The sequence below is a fragment of the Verticillium alfalfae genome, genomic scaffold (assembly GCF_000150825.1).
Source record: "Verticillium alfalfae VaMs.102 supercont1.14 genomic scaffold, whole genome shotgun sequence".
In the NCBI taxonomy this organism is placed as follows: Eukaryota; Fungi; Ascomycota; class Sordariomycetes; order Glomerellales; family Plectosphaerellaceae; genus Verticillium; species Verticillium alfalfae.
Window position 1 is genome coordinate 847,069 of NW_003315025.1, and position 17,686 is coordinate 864,754.

At 56.2% G+C, this 17,686-nt stretch overlaps 5 protein-coding genes across 5 annotated transcripts; 3 read left to right on the forward strand and 2 right to left on the reverse strand.

The window, feature by feature from the left end:
• Positions 1-3,067: 3,067 nt before the first annotated feature.
• On the forward strand, positions 3,068-4,866 carry VDBG_09235 (conserved hypothetical protein; the record flags this gene model as incomplete). The annotated part of the gene is made up of 4 exons (XM_003000694.1): positions 3,068-3,292; positions 3,344-3,658; positions 3,728-4,186; positions 4,240-4,866. The coding sequence occupies 4 exons, from the start codon at positions 3,068-3,070 to the stop codon at positions 4,864-4,866; spliced, it is 1,626 nt and encodes a 541-aa protein (XP_003000740.1).
• Positions 4,867-5,905: 1,039 nt separating this feature from the next.
• Positions 5,906-6,976, forward strand: VDBG_09236 (conserved hypothetical protein; the record flags this gene model as incomplete). Its single annotated transcript, XM_003000695.1, has 2 exons — positions 5,906-6,175; positions 6,266-6,976. 2 exons carry the CDS (start codon positions 5,906-5,908, stop codon positions 6,974-6,976), a joined length of 981 nt encoding a protein of 326 aa, XP_003000741.1.
• A 649-nt stretch (positions 6,977-7,625) lies between these two features.
• VDBG_09237 (conserved hypothetical protein) lies at positions 7,626-11,013 on the reverse strand (the record flags this gene model as incomplete). Its single annotated transcript, XM_003000696.1, has 3 exons — positions 7,626-7,703; positions 7,788-8,921; positions 9,001-11,013. The coding sequence occupies 3 exons, from the start codon at positions 11,011-11,013 to the stop codon at positions 7,626-7,628; spliced, it is 3,225 nt and encodes a 1,074-aa protein (XP_003000742.1).
• Positions 11,014-12,092: 1,079 nt separating this feature from the next.
• On the forward strand, positions 12,093-13,324 carry VDBG_09238 (conserved hypothetical protein; the record flags this gene model as incomplete). Its single annotated transcript, XM_003000697.1, has 2 exons — positions 12,093-12,411; positions 12,525-13,324. 2 exons carry the CDS (start codon positions 12,309-12,311, stop codon positions 13,322-13,324), a joined length of 903 nt encoding a protein of 300 aa, XP_003000743.1.
• A 188-nt stretch (positions 13,325-13,512) lies between these two features.
• On the reverse strand, positions 13,513-16,144 carry VDBG_09239 (CAS1 domain-containing protein; the record flags this gene model as incomplete). The annotated part of the gene is made up of 2 exons (XM_003000698.1): positions 13,513-15,726; positions 15,836-16,144. 2 exons carry the CDS (start codon positions 16,142-16,144, stop codon positions 13,513-13,515), a joined length of 2,523 nt encoding a protein of 840 aa, XP_003000744.1.
• Positions 16,145-17,686: the final 1,542 nt, after the last annotated feature.

Consider the following 17,686-nt stretch of genomic DNA (forward strand, 5'->3'; position numbering starts at 1 on the left):
ATTCCATCGACCTATCATCGGCATGTTGCAGCCGCTATGGCAGTCGTCGTAGAAGCTATGTGGGGCACTATCACTTGGACTGGGCACTTGGCACCGTTTCCGTGTACCGTTCAGTGATACTGAGTGTAGGTCTGAGCAGGACTAAGAGCCGATTACTGTATGTTGTAGAACTGGGCTAACAACAGCTGGGCAAACTCAATTCGGGCTCTTTATCCTGGATGGACATCCCTTGGCATGGGAGACTTGAATGGTTGTTTTCGCACCGCCAAAGTAAACCTAGGTACTCCGAATGGGAATGAATTAAAGGGGAAGGCTCCTAGGAATTGGTTGCATCAATGCCGAAATCATGTGGATTTTGCTGATGTACACCGTCTTCTTCCCCCAGTACGCCCACTCTTTCTTCCCGTCAAGTTTCATCTGCGACCAGTCCTTCCAATAGTCTCTCGCGTCATGCCCTGATATACTTGAAAAAGCACTTATCCGGGTGAAATGTATATGTTACGAGACCAACACTGACCCGGGCCCGGCGGGCTATGATCGGTCGATGGACCATCCATGTGTGAGACTGATTGTTGGTGTGGCCGAGAGAAAGAGGTGGGTTCTTCGCTAGGGTCATCCTAGCTCCTCGAGAGTGGCATTCATGGCTGACTTTAGAAATCGGTCTGTCGCTACAGAGTTTGTTGCGATCCGGATTCAAGTCTTCTTCGATCAAGATGTTGTTTCAGTGACCGTTGATGTTGCTCCTGCGGGATCATCCTTGTTGTGCCGATGAGCATGACGTGAAGGATGTAGTCTGGGGGAAAAACTCGACCCGTCGGCTGGTGTTGTTGGAGATCCAAACTGGCAGCTCGGCACGTGACACAACGATTAGTATCGGCGGCCAAGCAAAATACCTGGGTATCAATCATATAATGATCCGTTCATCACGAGCCCTCTTGGCCTCCAGGTGCTGTCGGTCTCGTTCAGCCATAGGCTCGGGGCTATTTCCTGAGTCATGAGTAGGCGTTTCTTGCGATGTTGAATAGAAATCCTATGTCAAGGATGGTGGTATTCCAGCGACATCGTCTCAAATAATAGGAAAAGCTTTTGAAAACATCATGATTCATACCAGGGGCATCGCGTCGCCTTCATTGGCTGTTGGCAAAATCACCGTTCTGTGTCCATGGCATTGCTGTGTGGTAGGGGCTGCCTAGAGCGAGTACGTCGGTGCGGAAAGAGCATATTCCAGTTTCCAGTCCCAAATTTTAGCCCCAATCATGCACACAACTACCTTCTCAACCTCTCTGCAACTAGGACTGCCAAGAAGAGTGCGATCTTGAATCTTCTGCAAGGCACGCCCGCTCACGTATTGGCTCACGCATTGGAGTCCAATTCTTGGCTTGGTGGCTTGTGATCCTGAGACTCTCCATCTTTGCATTTGACAACCTCAACTGAAGTTGGACGCATCTTGTTGTTCACTGTTATGTCCCCGACGCGGCGTTTCAGCTCGACGGTCATGAGGTTCCATTGACACGAGGCATCGAACAAGACCCCGCTATGTAGCAGATGCACCGTCCTGTGCCAGGAGTGGAGCAGTGCCTGGACAGTAGAACAAGGGAGTTGCCAAGGACCCAAAGGATGTAGCCAAGACGGCAAGCAAGCTTGACGGGCGATCGGGAGCCGCATCCACGGTATTTAGTCGTCTTGGCATCAAATGGCTCCTTCAACGGCTCAAGAATCTTCGTTGAGCAGAGAAAATTCGCGTCGCGCTTGTCAGAGGACGAACTCATGGAACAAGAGGAAGGTAACAATAAGCTCAAGAATACAGTCAGAGCTAGCGCGACCAGTGTGGCTCTCAATCTCGGGGCAGCCAAACCTTAACGCGCCGTCTGACTCGCCCAAGAGGACGCCACCAGCAGAGCCGTTGGTCCTTGCGCCTGTTTTGCTGTTCGGGTTCCGCCACGAGCTTTCCATCAAGGTTTGGGATCTCCGCGCTGGCGTCTACCTTGCTTTCACTGCAGTCGCTACACTGCACCCTTTGTCTGGCCCGTCCGACGAAGACCTCAGGCCAGCTATCCAATCGTCGATGGCGAGACCGACATTCGTGAGAATCAGCATCGCGCCAGTTCGTCTGAAGAAGAAGAAAAACGTCTCGGCAACACGGCACTGGATTTTGCCCCTCACAAATGGGCCCCGGCTCGTTCTTCTCGAGCTTCCACATTGATTCTAGCTCCCCCCTCTCCGCAATGATGGCGCTCTGTCGATCGGGCAAGCTGTAAGGCCCAGCTGGGGTCGTAATCAGCCGTCAGGCCTATATCGTATCGCTGGTTGGCAGACAGAGATTCAATGGGCTGCAAATGACCCTGATGGGCCTAAGCAGGGGGCACCAGTCATCGTCATGCCAAGCCATTACTGTCCTTCCCGTTACGGCAGCCACCCGCACAACGGCTTGGTGGACAAACCGCACTACACATAGGGCCGTTGCTCAGTGGTGGCTATCACGCAATAGTGAACACGACGGGGCGAGACTTGCGCCCAGCATCTCGGTCGGGGCATCGTTCTGAGCACCACAAGTCAACGCGAACACGGCGAGCGATCCAGACCCCTTCCGATGCAGTCTGGTGGCATTGGGTTCCATCGAAGGCAGGTGGAACTGGATACTATGGAAATGCTTCATGTGAGTGGCGCCTGCCGGTTCGCGAGCATGCTGCTCCCAGCTGGCGCTTGCCCCTCCCTGGTTGCTGGTCACACAGTTGCCTGCCATGGTCATCGTTGCTACCTCTCGAGCTATCTAGCTGGGGTAGGTTGGTACGGGGAGGGCCATTCGGGGGCAATTGCGACAAGAGTAGCAGGGGCATCACTTGCCTGAACAAAACATAAATACACCCTTCGCACCCCCCAGCTATGAACAGCCTCTCTTGCTCTGCTCCTCTAGCCTCAAGCCCTTGCCCGCTCCCAGGCCATCGGATTCCCTTTCCCTGCCCTTTCCTGTCCCCCGACACCTCCCGCTCCCTCCTCTGGTCATCTACTACAAGCTATGCGCTTCAACACTCTCGCCAGCGCGGCTCTGGCCGCCAGCTCGGCCGTCATGGCCAAGGAGCTGCCCAAGAACGAGGAGCTGGCCGCCGAGCTCTACGACTCAGGCGTCATCCACGAGCAGATGATGGCCAAGAAGATGGCCCACTGGACCGCCGAGTTTGAGGCCGGTCTGCTGCAGTCTTCCAAGTGGCCCCGCCTCAACTACACCAAGTGTGTCAACGGCTACGCCGAGGCCATCAAGGGTGACCCTCTGCACAAGTTCAAGTGCAAGAACGTGAGTCTCTGCTCTTGTCATCTATCTGTGCACACGTGCTGACAATGGCAGATCGACCTGTACGACTTCATCAACCACAGCGAGCTTGGATCGCCCAACTCGGACGCTTCCTTCCGCACCGGCTCCTCCGCCTGGGGTTGGACCGACCCCGAGTCCGGCCGTGAATTCGTTACGAGCGGCATGTACGATGGCGCCGCCTTCCTCGAGGTTCTCCCCGAGGGTCGTCTCCTTCACCTCGGCTTCCTGCCGTCATATGCCCCTACCGGCCCCCGCTCTCTGTGGAAGGAGATTCGCTCGTACAAGAACTACATGCTCATCGGATCCGAGCTTGAGGGTCACGGCATCCAGATCTTCGACATGCGGAAGGTAGGCTTCTAGCCTGATACACCCTCCAGAGCAGTATCGTACTGACAGACAAAGCTCCTCACCATCAAGGCCGCCGACGCCCCCGTGCGCTTCTCCAACGACAAAGATCTCACAGGTCACTTCGCCGACCTCCCCGTGGGCCGCAGCCACAACGTCGTGATCAACGAAGAGGCGAACTACGGTGTCGCTGTGGGTGCCGCGCCCCGCAACGGCACCTGCAAGGCCGGTCTCATCTTCTTCGACCTGACCGACCCATCCAAGCCCACGAGGCTTGGTTGCAACGGCGAGGACGGCTACGTCCACGACGCCCACTGCCTCATCTACCGTGGTCCCCACAAGAAGTACGAGGGCCGCGACATCTGCTACGGCTACAATGAGGACACGCTCACCATCTACGACGTCACCGACAAGGCAAACTCCAAGATCATCTCCATCACCTCGTACGAGGGCGCGACCTACACCCACCAGGGTTGGGTTCTGGATGTGAACAACCAGGAGTACCTGTTCCTTGACGACGAGATTGACGAGGTACCTTAATCTCCACTCTTCTTTCTCAAGACTCCGTGCTGACCCATTTACAGGAAGAGAGTGCTGGCCCCGCTGCTGACGGCTACCCTGTCACTTACATCTTCGACATCCGCGATCTCGAACACCCCAAGCAGACCGGCCTGTACAAGGCTGCGGTCCGCGGCATCGACCACAACCAGTACATCCGCGACGGCCTGAATTTCCAGTCCAACTATGGCGCTGGTGTCCGCGTCTACGATGTCAGCTCCGTGCCCGAGGACCCCACTGGTGACTCGGTCTGCGAGGTTGCTTTCCTCGACATCTACCCTGAGGATGACAACGAGCCCGGCGGTGGTATCGTTCAATACTCGGGTACCTGGGCCTCTTACGCGCAATTCGACTCGGGCTATATCTTCATCAACACGATCGAGCGCGGCGCCTTCCTCGCCAAGCTGACCAAGCGCGAGAGGTGCAAGCCCAAGAGCTGCAACGCCGACAACTGTCTCCGTGCCCTCCGCTCTAGCTCGGTCAAGGGCCGTCTCGAAGAGAGCCAGGAGTTCTGCGCCGGCTTCCTCGATGGCTGGAACGCCCAGGTCACCGCTGTCCCCGACTACGCCCAGAAGGCGTGTCCTACCAATGTCATCTCGCGTGTCAGCTCGGCGTGCTCGTGCCTGCCTACCGCGGCCCCCACAACGGCTTAGACGGTCGAAGTGGCGACTGAGATGTCCGCTTCGGTATCTTGGGATGAGTATCCCAAGGTGATTAGCGGACCTGGCGATACTGCCAGTGTTTCGTCCATCGTGTCTTTTCCAACCGCCGAGTGCGAGGCCGTTTGAAATGTATCGTGAGAAACATGAGAATGAACATTGGATATCACCCATGCTACAACGCCTTGGGTTGTCAGGGCATGTTTATGGCTAATCCATTCTGTCAATAGTGTAATGAATAATGAATACGATATGTCAAGGATGTCCAGTAATGCAATTGTATGCAGTTGTCCTGATGAAGTTTCCATCCACGTTGGGCGTTAGGAAGCGTTGAAGTCGAACAAAATTTGTTCTCATCTCCACCATCAAACGGGGACTTGGTGAGCTCATTTTCAGATGCTTTCCTGTCAGGCAACTCTTGAAAATCACCGACAAACCCCGCGAGCCCACGCCATGCAGGGTTCTCGTAAGAATGCAACCTCAGGCCGTCCTCCCAGCACCACAGCTCATCCTGCCGCAGGACGGCGCGGCGTCAACCCCGCCAGCTTTCTGCACCCCTCCTGCGCCAAGACACGGCATGCCGCCGCCATTGGGCCGCTCCCCTGGCGGGCCACACCACGCCGAGGCTGAGATGCGTCAGGCCATATTAATCACGGCCTCCTGGCGCAGGACGGGTAGAATACCTTTCCTCGTATTCCAATATTCTCACTGCTTAGGATGAGGGGTAGCACTGCGGTTGAGGATGATTACGGGAGGTGAGAAGATTGGAATCAGGATGTTTGTGCAGTAGTTTGCTGACGCCTGCCGAATCCATGCAGAACAAGTGCGGGCTGAAGTGTTTTCCATGTGAGGGCCGCAGATCCGGCACCATAGGCATGTCGGCGGGACGAAACGGGGATATGAGAGCTGGAGATGTCCCTCTCAGAGGGTCTCAAGACTGTTACATAAACCTCTCAAAGTATTCTTCGTCCGGTTCCCAACGCCTCCGCAACAAGGCCATCGGTGAACATTGTCACCTGCTTCCACGCCTCCAATGCTGTCCCTCCTCCTCTTCGCCGCTGCGGTGGCTGCGCAGTGCACACTGCCAACCACGCCCCTCGCCTCAACCATCACCGAGCCCTTTGGTATCCAGGTTCAGAACCCGGCGTTTCCCGAAATCCATAACCGCTACCTCTATCTTTGGGATGCCGGCGGCGGCGACAAACATCTCTATCTCAACCCCGCCGGCGTTCCCGCGACGACGCTGACGCTCGACGCCGGCGTTCTCGAATTGGGGCCTCTCTTTGCCGTCATCAATGGCGAGGTGCGTTCCTGACCTGTCCTAGTTGACGTCTTGCTCTAATGAACCCAGTACACCGCCTGGGACAACACGACCAAGCTCTTCACCACGCAGCGCGGCGACCCTCGCGCCATCTTCGAGCCCACCCACGCCTGCAACCCCGACACGGCTGCCCCGCAGATCGAACTCACCTTCACGGGCCGCCAGACGTCCCCTCCAGGCGGTCACATCTGCGTCCGCCTCGCCTCGGGCAACAGGCACGAGTTCCGCTACTCGCCGCCGCAGAACCCGGCCCATGACCCCTCCCGTCCGTGCATCCCCGTCGTCCTGGCCCTCACGCGCGACGTTCCGCCCCCGCAGCCCGCGCCGACAACAATTACAACAATTACAACGACGACGACGACGACTGCCGGTCCCCCGGTCGTCCCGTCCGCCACGGCGGCGCCGGGTCCCTTCCGGGACGTGACGGCCCTGGGCTGGCGGTTCGTCGGGTGTGCGCCCGAAGAAGGCCCCGCGGGCGACGGTCTTGGGCGGACGCTGGGCGGGGCGCTGCACGCGGAGGACGGGCTGACGAACGAGGTCTGCGTTGCGTTCTGCCGGGGCCGCGGGTTCCGGTTTGCCGGGTCCGAGTACCGTCGTGAGTGCTGGTGCGGGAACACGCTGGCGGAGACGAGGGTGCCTGGGACGACGGCCGCGAGCCTGGCGGGGTGTCGGCTTCCATGCGCGGGAGACGGGGCGCAGATTTGCGGAGGGAGGGGGTGGATGAGTTTGTATGAGGCTTGTGTGGAGGGGGGGTCGTGTGTGAATGCTGAGTTTGAGTCGTGAGGCTTTGACGGCCCAGGGCTCGATTGTGATGGAGAATGCGCCTTAATCCATGGCGAGAGGTGAGATGCCGTGAAGGGTATATAGAATAGTACCTTACTCCATTGTACTGCTCCCTCCTTTTCGTTCCATCTGTTGATTGAGTTTGTTCGCCTCGGGATGTTCCTTGAACGCTCCATCGAAGGAATCAAATTGTTGAGGGAGGTGCTGCTGTCACGATGAAGTGCGGATCTCATGTCTTTGTTCGGAACAGAATATCTCATTGATGATTATGATGAATTACTTAACGCCACTGTAAATCCTATATAGGCAAAAAGGCGCCCGCGCCGCAACACTCCGTCGTCCGTTTAAGAAGGCTATGTGCAAGTATGGAATATCTCATTGCCGGAGCGTGAGGGTGAGAAGAGTGAAGAGGTCTTCCGGAGGGGATATCCGCGGTCATTTGATAGGGCCCTCCGCAGCTCTTAAATACTTCCTCTCGTATCCCGAGCCCGTAGCTCCGTAAGTGTCTGCTGTCACTCGTGCCATCGTTGCAGCCCGCCGGAGCTGAAGAGCCGGAGCGATAAATGCAAATGATTAACCTTGAAGAGACACTATGATTTTAGTCCATGCGCCGTAAACGTCAAACAGGTAGTCTAGGCACGTTGTATGATTAAACCTTGTTGCGGATGTCAACGCTGGCAGTTTCAAACTCAGCCGTGAGAGGCTCGCCAAGGAGGCCGTCCGAGGGCTATAGAATGATCCGCTGAGGCCAATGCGATTCAGGATATGCGTAATGCTCACGTAGACATTCCCAGCAAACGCTCCCTTGCACGTCATCCAGTATCAGTGCTGCGTGTCCATTGCCCTGTTGGATCAAGATGGAAACTGCGGCCAGACGAGCCACCCAATTGCGCTTCGTCTGCAGTACACCAATGCAAGGTGGTGGATCGAGGAATTCATCCCAGGACTTGATCGATACGGCACTCTGATTCCGGGAGGACGCATTGAAATTCCTTGGGCAATCGCAGGGAAACGAGATGATGTCCGGACGATCGGTCTCGATGCCCAGGACATCGATATCGGCGACCCACGCGCCCTGGTGCTGGACAGAAACAACCGATTCGAGCAGGAAGATTTCTTGGTCGATTTCTCCAGTGCACTCCCAATCTAGTGGAATCTTCCACGTGGTGAAAGACAGGTGCAGAGACGTTCCTTCAAACGTGTTGACCTCCACGCCATCATACTCAAGGTGCGCCACCTTGGATGCGTCAAAGCCTGGCGGCCGTATTCGAGGTTCTCTCGGGGATACCATGAAGACCATGCCCGCATGGCCTACATTACCCACCAGGTGTCTGATTCCGAGCTGCCGCGACACGTCGCTGGGATCCGAAAGGAGTATCTCTGATACGAAAATAGAATCCTCCGAGCATAAAGCGACCACCTCGGCCAACTGGCCGGGCTCAATATTGAAGCGGCCAGACTCGAACATGGCCACACAAGCAAACATGTTGGCGCGCTTCATCTCATCCATGTAAGAAGCGGGGTGGCGCATAGCCCTGTAAGAATCATGCGCGGAGTCGCGGGCGGCTTTCATGCGCGGAGGCAGCCAAAGAGCCTTCAGCAACTCTTGTTCCAGTATTCGAAGGGAGACAGTAGCTCGGGGAAGAGCTTCATAAACATGGCTCGCAACCTCGAGGATTTGCAGAGAAAGAGTCCATAACGGTGAGACGCGAGAAGCAACTGTGATCACGGAGAAGCACCCAGACGGATCGTAGGATGCATTGAGATCACCATGTTCTGACTGCAACACGTAGTCGATCACACGTTTGTTTGTCGGCGTCCATGCTATTTTTTCATCCATCGAGCCAGTCGAATGAGGTTGTTTTCGCTTCAAGCTTTGGCTGCTGATGCGAGCTTTGGTGTGGCGACGAGCGTATAGACGAGCGCTTATGTCCCCCGGCGACTCCTACAAACGTCGAAATATCATTGGTAAGTCTTGGAAAGATGGACTTCTGGCTCCTTCAAAGCTCGGGTTAGAGACTCACCACAAGAGACGTAACTAGATACCTGTAAACCTTGTCTGCAGACACGCTGTTCTTGAGCCATGAAATGCTCTCTGCTAGTGATTCAACTTGGTTGAGTTGAAGACGGCGCAGCTCGCGCTCCAAAGCCTGGGTGCAAGCTGCATGCTTCTCAGCTCGCACCCAAAGCCCAAAATCATGATAGGCAGAAGATCCCAACGGGTATAAGCCGAGGAACTCTGCACGTTCAGAGAACAGTGCGTCAAGATTTATCTCAATGTTGGATCCGGTGTTGGCTGTCGACAGGATTGTGTCATTTTCCTGAACGATGATTCTGCAAATCTCGCCCCTAGATTCGATGAACTGGCGTCGTTCCTGTAAATAATGCTTTTGAGGAGAGGCGACATCTGCGTCATCAGACTGCCTGATGTCAAACAGCCATGTGACATGGCGCTTGCCCACCCATCCACAATTCTCTACTGATGGGTAGGATTTGACAAGATGTTCTTCAATGGGGCTCGTAGTCGCATACTCTCTGTGAGTTCCATGGTAATATGCTACGATGGACTCGTCACCTTCGAGCTGAAGAAGGGAGCTGATGTGGCGCAGGTAGTCAATAGCGGAATCGATATCCGTAGAATGGCTCAGAGCTCTCATGATATGCGGATTGTTGAGTCCAAAATATGGCGCTGCTGCCGTATATTGAATCTCATCACTTCCATGAGGTCCGCTTTTTCCGAGAAAGTTCGCACCCCTTCTCCAGCCGTACTTGACGAGGTTTTGCTCACCCTCGCCGATGTCAGTCACAGCTGAACAGAGACGAAGAAGCCAGGACAACCGGTCATCTTTTCCGTCTCTTGGCCTCAACCGACTCAGCTGAGCCAGGCCTCGGCTAAGCGTTCTGCCCAGTTCCTGGAACCAAAGCAGGCTTACCTCGAACTGTCCATACAGTACGTTCCACTCGCGGAAGATGACTCCGATTGTCACAAGCCACAGCTGGGGCATAGTTATCCGATTCTGCATCTCCTCGTCGCTCCGAACAGCAACTGGCGCGCCATAATAGCGCAAGTGAGACAGAGCCAGTGACCATCGGAGATAATTGTCGGAGGGCGTGCCGTTGTACTCCAACCCCAGGCTGAGTACTCCCGAGCTGGGAAACAGCCCGTCTTGAAAAGACACCTTGGTCGCCTTTTCCTGAAAAACAATCATTTCCGGGTAAAGATGCCAAGCAGAAATGCCCCGGATGACGGCTCGATCGCAAGCCTGCTGAGGGATGTTGCACAAAAGTTTCTCGAGAACTTCCATCGCGCGCGTCCACGCCAAGATGACCGTGCCGTAGGTCGACCCGCCCCTGGGGTACGGGATTGTGAGATTGTTGGATATGAGGGCGAACTGAACCCGTTTGGACGCCATCGACTCACCAGCCCTTCTGATCCAGGACCTCACGCTCGCGTCCCAGGAAGCCAGCTCTGCCCGGGCGAATTCCTGCCTTGCCGCCGCCAGCGTCTGCAGACTCAGCATCTTATTGTCTTTCTGCTGGGCCTGGATTTGCTCCTTCCGCTCGTCGATAAGCTCCACCCAGATCGAGATGGCGGTTTTGGCATCCCAAGCATCGGCCAGCATGCATGCTAGGAGCAAAACGCCAATGGATGGAGATCCCGATGTGGCAGCAGCCCAAATCGAAGTGCAGTCAGCGCCGATGAACGGTCGGAATGGTCCGTCTTCATCCGTGCCCTGAGGGTTGACTTTGGGGAGCGCGAGAATCTCCGACACCCGCTTGCCGTATGCTTTGATGAGATTTGGCGTATCAGGAATCACCTCATTGAAGAGAAAGCCGAGTTTGCAGGCCGTTTTGTGGATGGATCCGCTCTCTGCTTCCACCCTTCTCTTGACGGTCAACGCCGAACCGACTGGGACGAACTCGGGCGATGGGTCACAGCGCCAGAAGCAAACGTCGACGTTCAGGTTCACAAGGGCTACCGTGTTCTCATTCGTGAAGGAGGCACCGGAAAAATTGATCTTCCCGATCGAAGCCATCGTGTTGTAGGCCAGCCGGGTTTGGGGAACTACCTATAGGAGTTGATGGTCGCGGCTGTGCTGTATAAGGTTGACTGTGCATTCGAGAAAGCGGCTTGCTGCACCTTTCATAGGACTTGTTTTTTTTTCTTGTTTTTTCCTTGATTAAATACAGATGATGGGAACTTGAGACCAATGTTAACTCGGCGGTTCCAAAGGGACAGTATCGTAGGTAAGGCCACCAATCCCGGGCGCCCACGACTAGAAATCTGCCTTGAGCATGCGCCACATCGCCATGGCGAGGGGAGGACTTGCCAGATGAGGACATCCGCGGCTAGGCTACCGCCTCGCGCAGGCAATGCAGCCAGATCCCGATAGGCGGTGAGTCCACAAGTCCGATCCAGCTGATGCATTCAGAAACGTAGACATAGGATCACCGTAGTTTTAGCTGGTCCATTATCATTGACTACCTAATCCACTCTGTCACTGTCTCTGCCTCTGGCTGCGGCCTTACTCTGGTCAGTCACAGATGCGTGATGGCATGCATCATACCAACCAGTCATGGCCTTTCAAAGCGCTTGATAGCTGAGTTCCTGCCGCCCGTTGACAAGAACCGTTTCAGCTTCTTCTCCTCATCTTAAGAGTCCGCCATCCATGCTCACGACTTTGGTGACCTGGTTCTTCAGTCACAGAGATGCAAGGTTGGTTAGCTCATCCTTGCAGAGTGCCCCGATTCTTACTTCTCGGGTAGTATTGAAAGTCACTCAATTATGAAAGGGCCTGCTACACTCTGGATGATCTGTAGAAACCAGACAGCCGCGGAGGGCCATTGATCACAACAGAAGGGATGCTGCTCATGTGGACCAAGATCAGTGTCCTAATGAAGATCAGATTCCTACTGCTGGCGACGTAGCGGCGCGTCAACCCTGATACCCATGTACTCGTTCTCACGGACGCACCCGAGGGGCGCGCACCATCGCCTCATCGCCCCACCATCAGCCCATCCTCACCACGACCTCGTGCCATGCAGTCTTCGCTCATCATCAGCTCACACTTTCCGCAGACGGATGCCCAATAGCCCACTCGATATTTCTCATCTCAGTGACGTCGCTTGACGGGAAGCCATGGCTCAAATACACTGCCCGCGCGCCTCTGCCGGACAAACAGCAGCATCGCTCAGCGCGTCCTTACCTACTGGCTGAAACAACGCACCTCTGGATTCCGCGATTGATCAAGCCGGCAACGCAGAAGAGATCAATATTGAGAAGCAGGCCATCACTCAACGCCAAAGAAGAGATTCCAAGATGCCGGCCAAGATGGCGCCCTCGCGTTTGATCGTCCACGTCGACCGCGAAGATCTCTACACAAATCTCGAAGCCCGCATCCGCTACCTGCACTCCTTTCTCGACTTCAGCGGCAGTACGTCCCACATCCTGACCCCCCTTTACGCCCCTCACCTCTGAGCTGCAGCCTCTTGCGTAAAATAGAAGAGGAAGTAGACGTAGAAGAAGCTGACACGCCCCCCCCCGCAGAGGACATCGAAGCCCTGACCTCCGGCGCAAAATACATCAAGGCCCTGATCCCTGCCATCGTCAACATAGTCTACAAGAAGCTGCTGCAATACGACATCACAGCGCGCGCCTTCACGACGCGATCGACCTCCTACACGGGGCCCCTGCCCGCAGAAGACGCCGCGTCCGCAGCGGCCGAGCAGCTCTCGGAAGACTCGCCCCAGATCCTGCACAGGAAGCACTTTCTCCGCGCCTACCTCGCCAAGCTCTGCTCCGACCCTTCGCGCCTCGACTTCTGGGCCTACCTCGACAAGGTCGGCATGATGCACGTCGGCCTCGGCCGCGCCCACCCGCTGCACGTCGAGTACGTCCACCTCGGCGTCTGCCTCGCCTTCATCCAGGACGTCATGACCGAGGCCATCCTGTCGCACCCGCGCCTGGCCCTGCCGCGCAAGATGGCCCTCGTCAAGGCGCTCGGCAAGGTCATCTGGATCCAGAACGACCTCATGGCCAAGTGGCACGTGCGGGACGGTGACGAGTTTCGACCGCCGGGTGACGAGGAGATTGTCATTGAGAGAGAGGGGTATCTGAACGGCAAGAAGATTCTAGACGGAAGCGATGACGAGGGGGAGGAGGGTGCCTCCGATGGTCATGCGCAGGGATCTCCGTCGAGGTTGCCGAGGCCGTCGAGCGCGAGTGTGAGTGCGAGTGCTGGCAGCGCACCAACGTGCCCGTTTGCCGGCATGGCGGCTGGTGTTGACGGACTGAGCGTCGGGGAGAAGTCAGCCGGGCACAAGACAACATCAGCGGAGGCGGCCTAGGCCACCCGCCATGCGACTGCATAGCGCATCATGACAACGAAATGGTAAGAAGTTCATTATGTAGCCTATATTGTATAATACACCTTGATGACAAACACTGCCATGTAAGATAGACATGTCCACGCTCCACGCTTCAAATCAATTTCACCTTGTAAACCCATCATGTTGCTGACCCAACCCGACCCAGCTCAACTGAGCAGGTTAAGCACCCACATGACACCAAACATCATCGCCACGCGCACCCGCAGGTCATTCGCCCACGTGTGCATGGCCGGCATCAAAGGCCGCACCCGGGCCAGGACGAGCTCGTCAAACTTTGAGTTGACGCTCCACAGCTTTTCCGACTCATTCTCCGCCTCCTGGCCGACAGTGCCATCCGTCACCAGCTTCACCAACGCTCCGGTAGCTTCGGCTAGGCGACTGCTGACCCAAAGGAAGATGGGCACGATGAAGACGAGGTCTCGCCACCTGTCGTTGAATAGTGTGCTGTCGCCAGAGAACATGCCCAGACGGAGCACGCCCTTGGTATCTGCCGCGAGGAAGAGATGGAACTGCAGCGTAAAGGTCTCAAGCGAGCACCTGCCCAACCACGCCGCTGCGCTCGAGGTGAAAAATTGAGCGGGTCCGGGCATGTTGCGGACGGCAATGAAACTGAGGATGGGAATCCATGAGATGTATGGATGCCAAGAGTTGTAGATTTCTTTGGTCGGGAAATACTCCCCACAAGCGTGGTAGTAGCCATACATGGCGACGAGACCACCGACAGCGCCAGCATACGAGCTTAGTGCCCAGGCACATGCGTTCGGGTAGCGGACGTGTGCAATGGCGGTCAGCATGCCGACGAACACGATGAAGGCGTCGAGGCCCACACGGAACGTCCACTCGTGAAGATTCCACTTGATGTTGCAGAGTAGACGAAGTGCAGTGAAGCTCCATTCGGGAACAGGCGATTTCATCATGACGAGATATGTGATGAAGGCAGAGATGACAATTTTCCCGAGCAGCGCGCCCAGATTGTCGTTGTGCTGGCGGCCGATGGCGAGAGTGCTGTAAACCACCATGAACCAGAAACTGACAAGTGGAGCAAAGTAGTAGAACATGTAGTCCGTGCCCATCACGTAAGGAAGAGCGCAGCTGAGCAGGTTCAGGCGCAACATGGTAGCTGCGATGCGCTTGAAGCCGAAATCCTTCTTCTTCAGGAAGAAGATGGTATGACCGTAGCCGGTTTGGAAAAGATACGAGGCTACGAGCAGACGGATGAAGATGTAAATGCCGAGATCCTTGGAGGCGCCGGTCCAGTGATACACGAGAATGGCGGCTTGCATCCAGCCCTTCCACTCCTCCGTCTGGTCCCGAGGAAGGAGAACGTTGACCTCGGGGGCCTTCTGCGGAGCAATGGTGTCAGGCTGGGGAGCAGCCCTGGAGCGGCGGATGGTGAAGAGGAAAACGAGGACACAAATGGCGGCCAAGACGGTGAACTCATCGTACACGAACATTTTCGAGGCCTTGGCGAGGAACTGTGTGCGGTCGGCGTGGTAGCAGGCTAACAGAGCCGTCACGAACAGGCCGGTCTCCATGTCAAAGGGGGCACGGCGGCAGGCGCGCGCCTTAAGGATGCCGTAGGTCTCATAGACGACGCATGCAATGACGTAGCAGGTGCCGAAGAACAGGAACATGAGCTGGACCAATGAAGGGCCGCCGTAGTTGGTGCAGCAGGTCCTGTTATGGGGGTAGCCATCCATGGCATCGAGTTTGGCGTTGCAGCGGGCGTTGAGCAGAATGGTGGCCTTGGTCTCGGCGACCGAGTCAATCACATGGAAGCCCGTCTCGTGACGGTCGACCATGGCGGCGGGTTCGGTGCGGGAGAGGGCGGGGAACGCCCAGAGCAGGTTGAGGCTGCGTTCATCGCGGATGCTGTCAAGGTACTCGTCCATCGATTCCACCTCACCGACGTGAAGACCCTTGGGGCCCTTGCGCTTGCTGGGAAGATCGTCATAGTAGGGCGGGGCGATGGGCGCGATGAAGACCTCGTTGCCGATGCCATCACCAGGGATCATGGGGCGTTTGCCGAATTCGGGGTAGTCATGCTGGCGCAATATAGCAGTCACGTTGTCGATGGCCGAGCTGAACTGTTGCAGGGACTCCTCCTCGAAGTAACGAAGCGCCCACCAGCTGCCGAAGCCGATCATGGTCAAGGCGGCTGCCTTTTGCTCCGAAACGGGAACAGGGTTCTCGCGCTCGTGGCGGTAAAGCTCGAGCTCCTTCTTCAGCTCAAGGCCGTCCTTGTCGAGGTCCATGAAGGGGTTCCAAATCTGGCGCATCCGGATGCCGCCAAACTTCATGTCATAGGCAGCATGTGTTGCCGACTCTTTGCGAGTCTTGTTCGCCAGTTCCCTGTCGAGCTGGTCACGTCAGAAAAAAGCAAGATGGGTTTACGCATGGCCGCTGGAGAAATAGCTCGAGCGACAGTCGCTGGAAGGTTTGCGGCAGGAGAGGACTAGCTAGACATACCAGACGGGCCATACCCCAGAAGACCTGACGGGTGGTCGAGTCGCCAGAAAAGACCATGTGCCGGCCCTCCATGCAGCGGTGGATGTCATCGCTCGTGTACTTGCGCATCATGCATCCATCTGGCTGCCAGGTGTTGAAGGGACGGCGGGTGCCGTTGGCATCAACAGGGTCGATCCACTGACCATCGCCAATGAGGGCGCCGCAGCGGTAGGGGTCAACAGAGAAGATGCTGTTGAGGAAGATTGTGCTGAGGAATACGGCGGAGAACAGAACAGTGACCACGCGGGGCCAACTGGAGTTGGATGCCATGTTGTGTGGATTGTCTCGGACGGTTCCGTTTGTGGCTTGCGAGCGTGGGAGAAAGAGAGAGGGGCGACTATGTCGGGTGTATGTGCTTGTATTCGGGCGGGGTCGACCGCACGTTCTGTCCGTGATGCGAGCAGCTGTATAAATGAAAGAACGTCTTGATCAATGGAAAGGGTCGTCAATGTGGCATTCGAGAATATCGGGTTGCCCGCGAAGAGAAAGTGTGCACCGCCTTCATCAGACCAAGTTCGCTGCTTGGTATCGATCGGTTTCGCCCGGCAAGATGCGCTGTCCAGATGCACAGACGGGAAAAACAGAACAGCTGGCGGGTTGTCACACGAGCCGCGAGAAGAACGAAAGAAAGAACAAAAATGACAGATTCGAGAGGATCACGACAGACGATAAACAAGGGCAAAGAAAAAGGCTGGCCGTTCCCTCCGAAGTCGAAGATGGGTAGATCAAAGTTTCGTTGCGCGGCAGGGGCAGAGAAGAACATTTAACAGACCAAGCACATGCAGACCGGGGGGCACCATGGCCAAGACAGGCTGCAGGTGACTTCCCTGGCGTCCCTTGGCTTCATGGATTGGGGAAAGGTACCAGGAACAGGGTAGTGGCTGCCGGAGTAAGGGGCTTTTGGGCCTGCCAAGCAGAGAAGGGAGCAGGATGATTCGGAGAGACGGCTTCTCGGCGGGGATAGAGGGCAGGAGCAGGCGTGGATGGAGAACAAAGGGTGGGTGGATGTCGGCGACAGCTTGGTCGAAACACCGGGTCTCCGCCTCCTGAATGCTTGTCCTACCTACTACCTACCTACCTTAAAAGGTACCTTAACGTATTTTACCTTGAGGTGCCCGCCTAATTAAGATGCTGTTGGTACCCAGGTACTTACTAAGTGGGAGGTCCGCTGTACTATCTGGTACCCGAGATGACACCTGTCGGTGGTCCGAGAGAGAAGCGTCAATCAGGCGTGGCAGCCACACTTCCTACAAAAGGCAAGGAAAGGGCGGCACTTGACCCTAGGTAGTGCAGCCAACCACAACCAAGAAAGGCCGTTGGCTCGCTGCGCTGGAAGGAGGGGGGGGACACAAAACACAGCCAGCAGCAGCCACTCGGGCTCGTGACTCGCTGTTGTTTAGCAGTGGGTGCAACCACGACCCCCCTATTGTCCACGCTCCGCTTCCCTCTTTCCGATGACCTGTCATTAGCTCCGTTCTCCCCAACGTTGCTTAGGTGGTCTAGAGCCATGCTATCGACCCGGACCCTTTCCGATGACCAGGATTTTCTGTGACCTTAATCCTGATTCACTGCACCGTTGCAGTAACACTATTCTGGCTGGCCCGTTGTTTTTCTCCATCCAGCCCACAGAAGGGCGGTATCAGATTCTGCTCATCACTGCCATGTCTGGTGTTCGCTGCGTAAGCTATGCGCTCGCTGTCATCCTTGGCTGGACACTGGCTGCCTCGGAGTGGGAAGACATGTGTACCACCGATTTCACGGACGGCAGGCCGTTTCTCATCGCCAGCTGGCGCTTCACGCAGCGTGGCCACG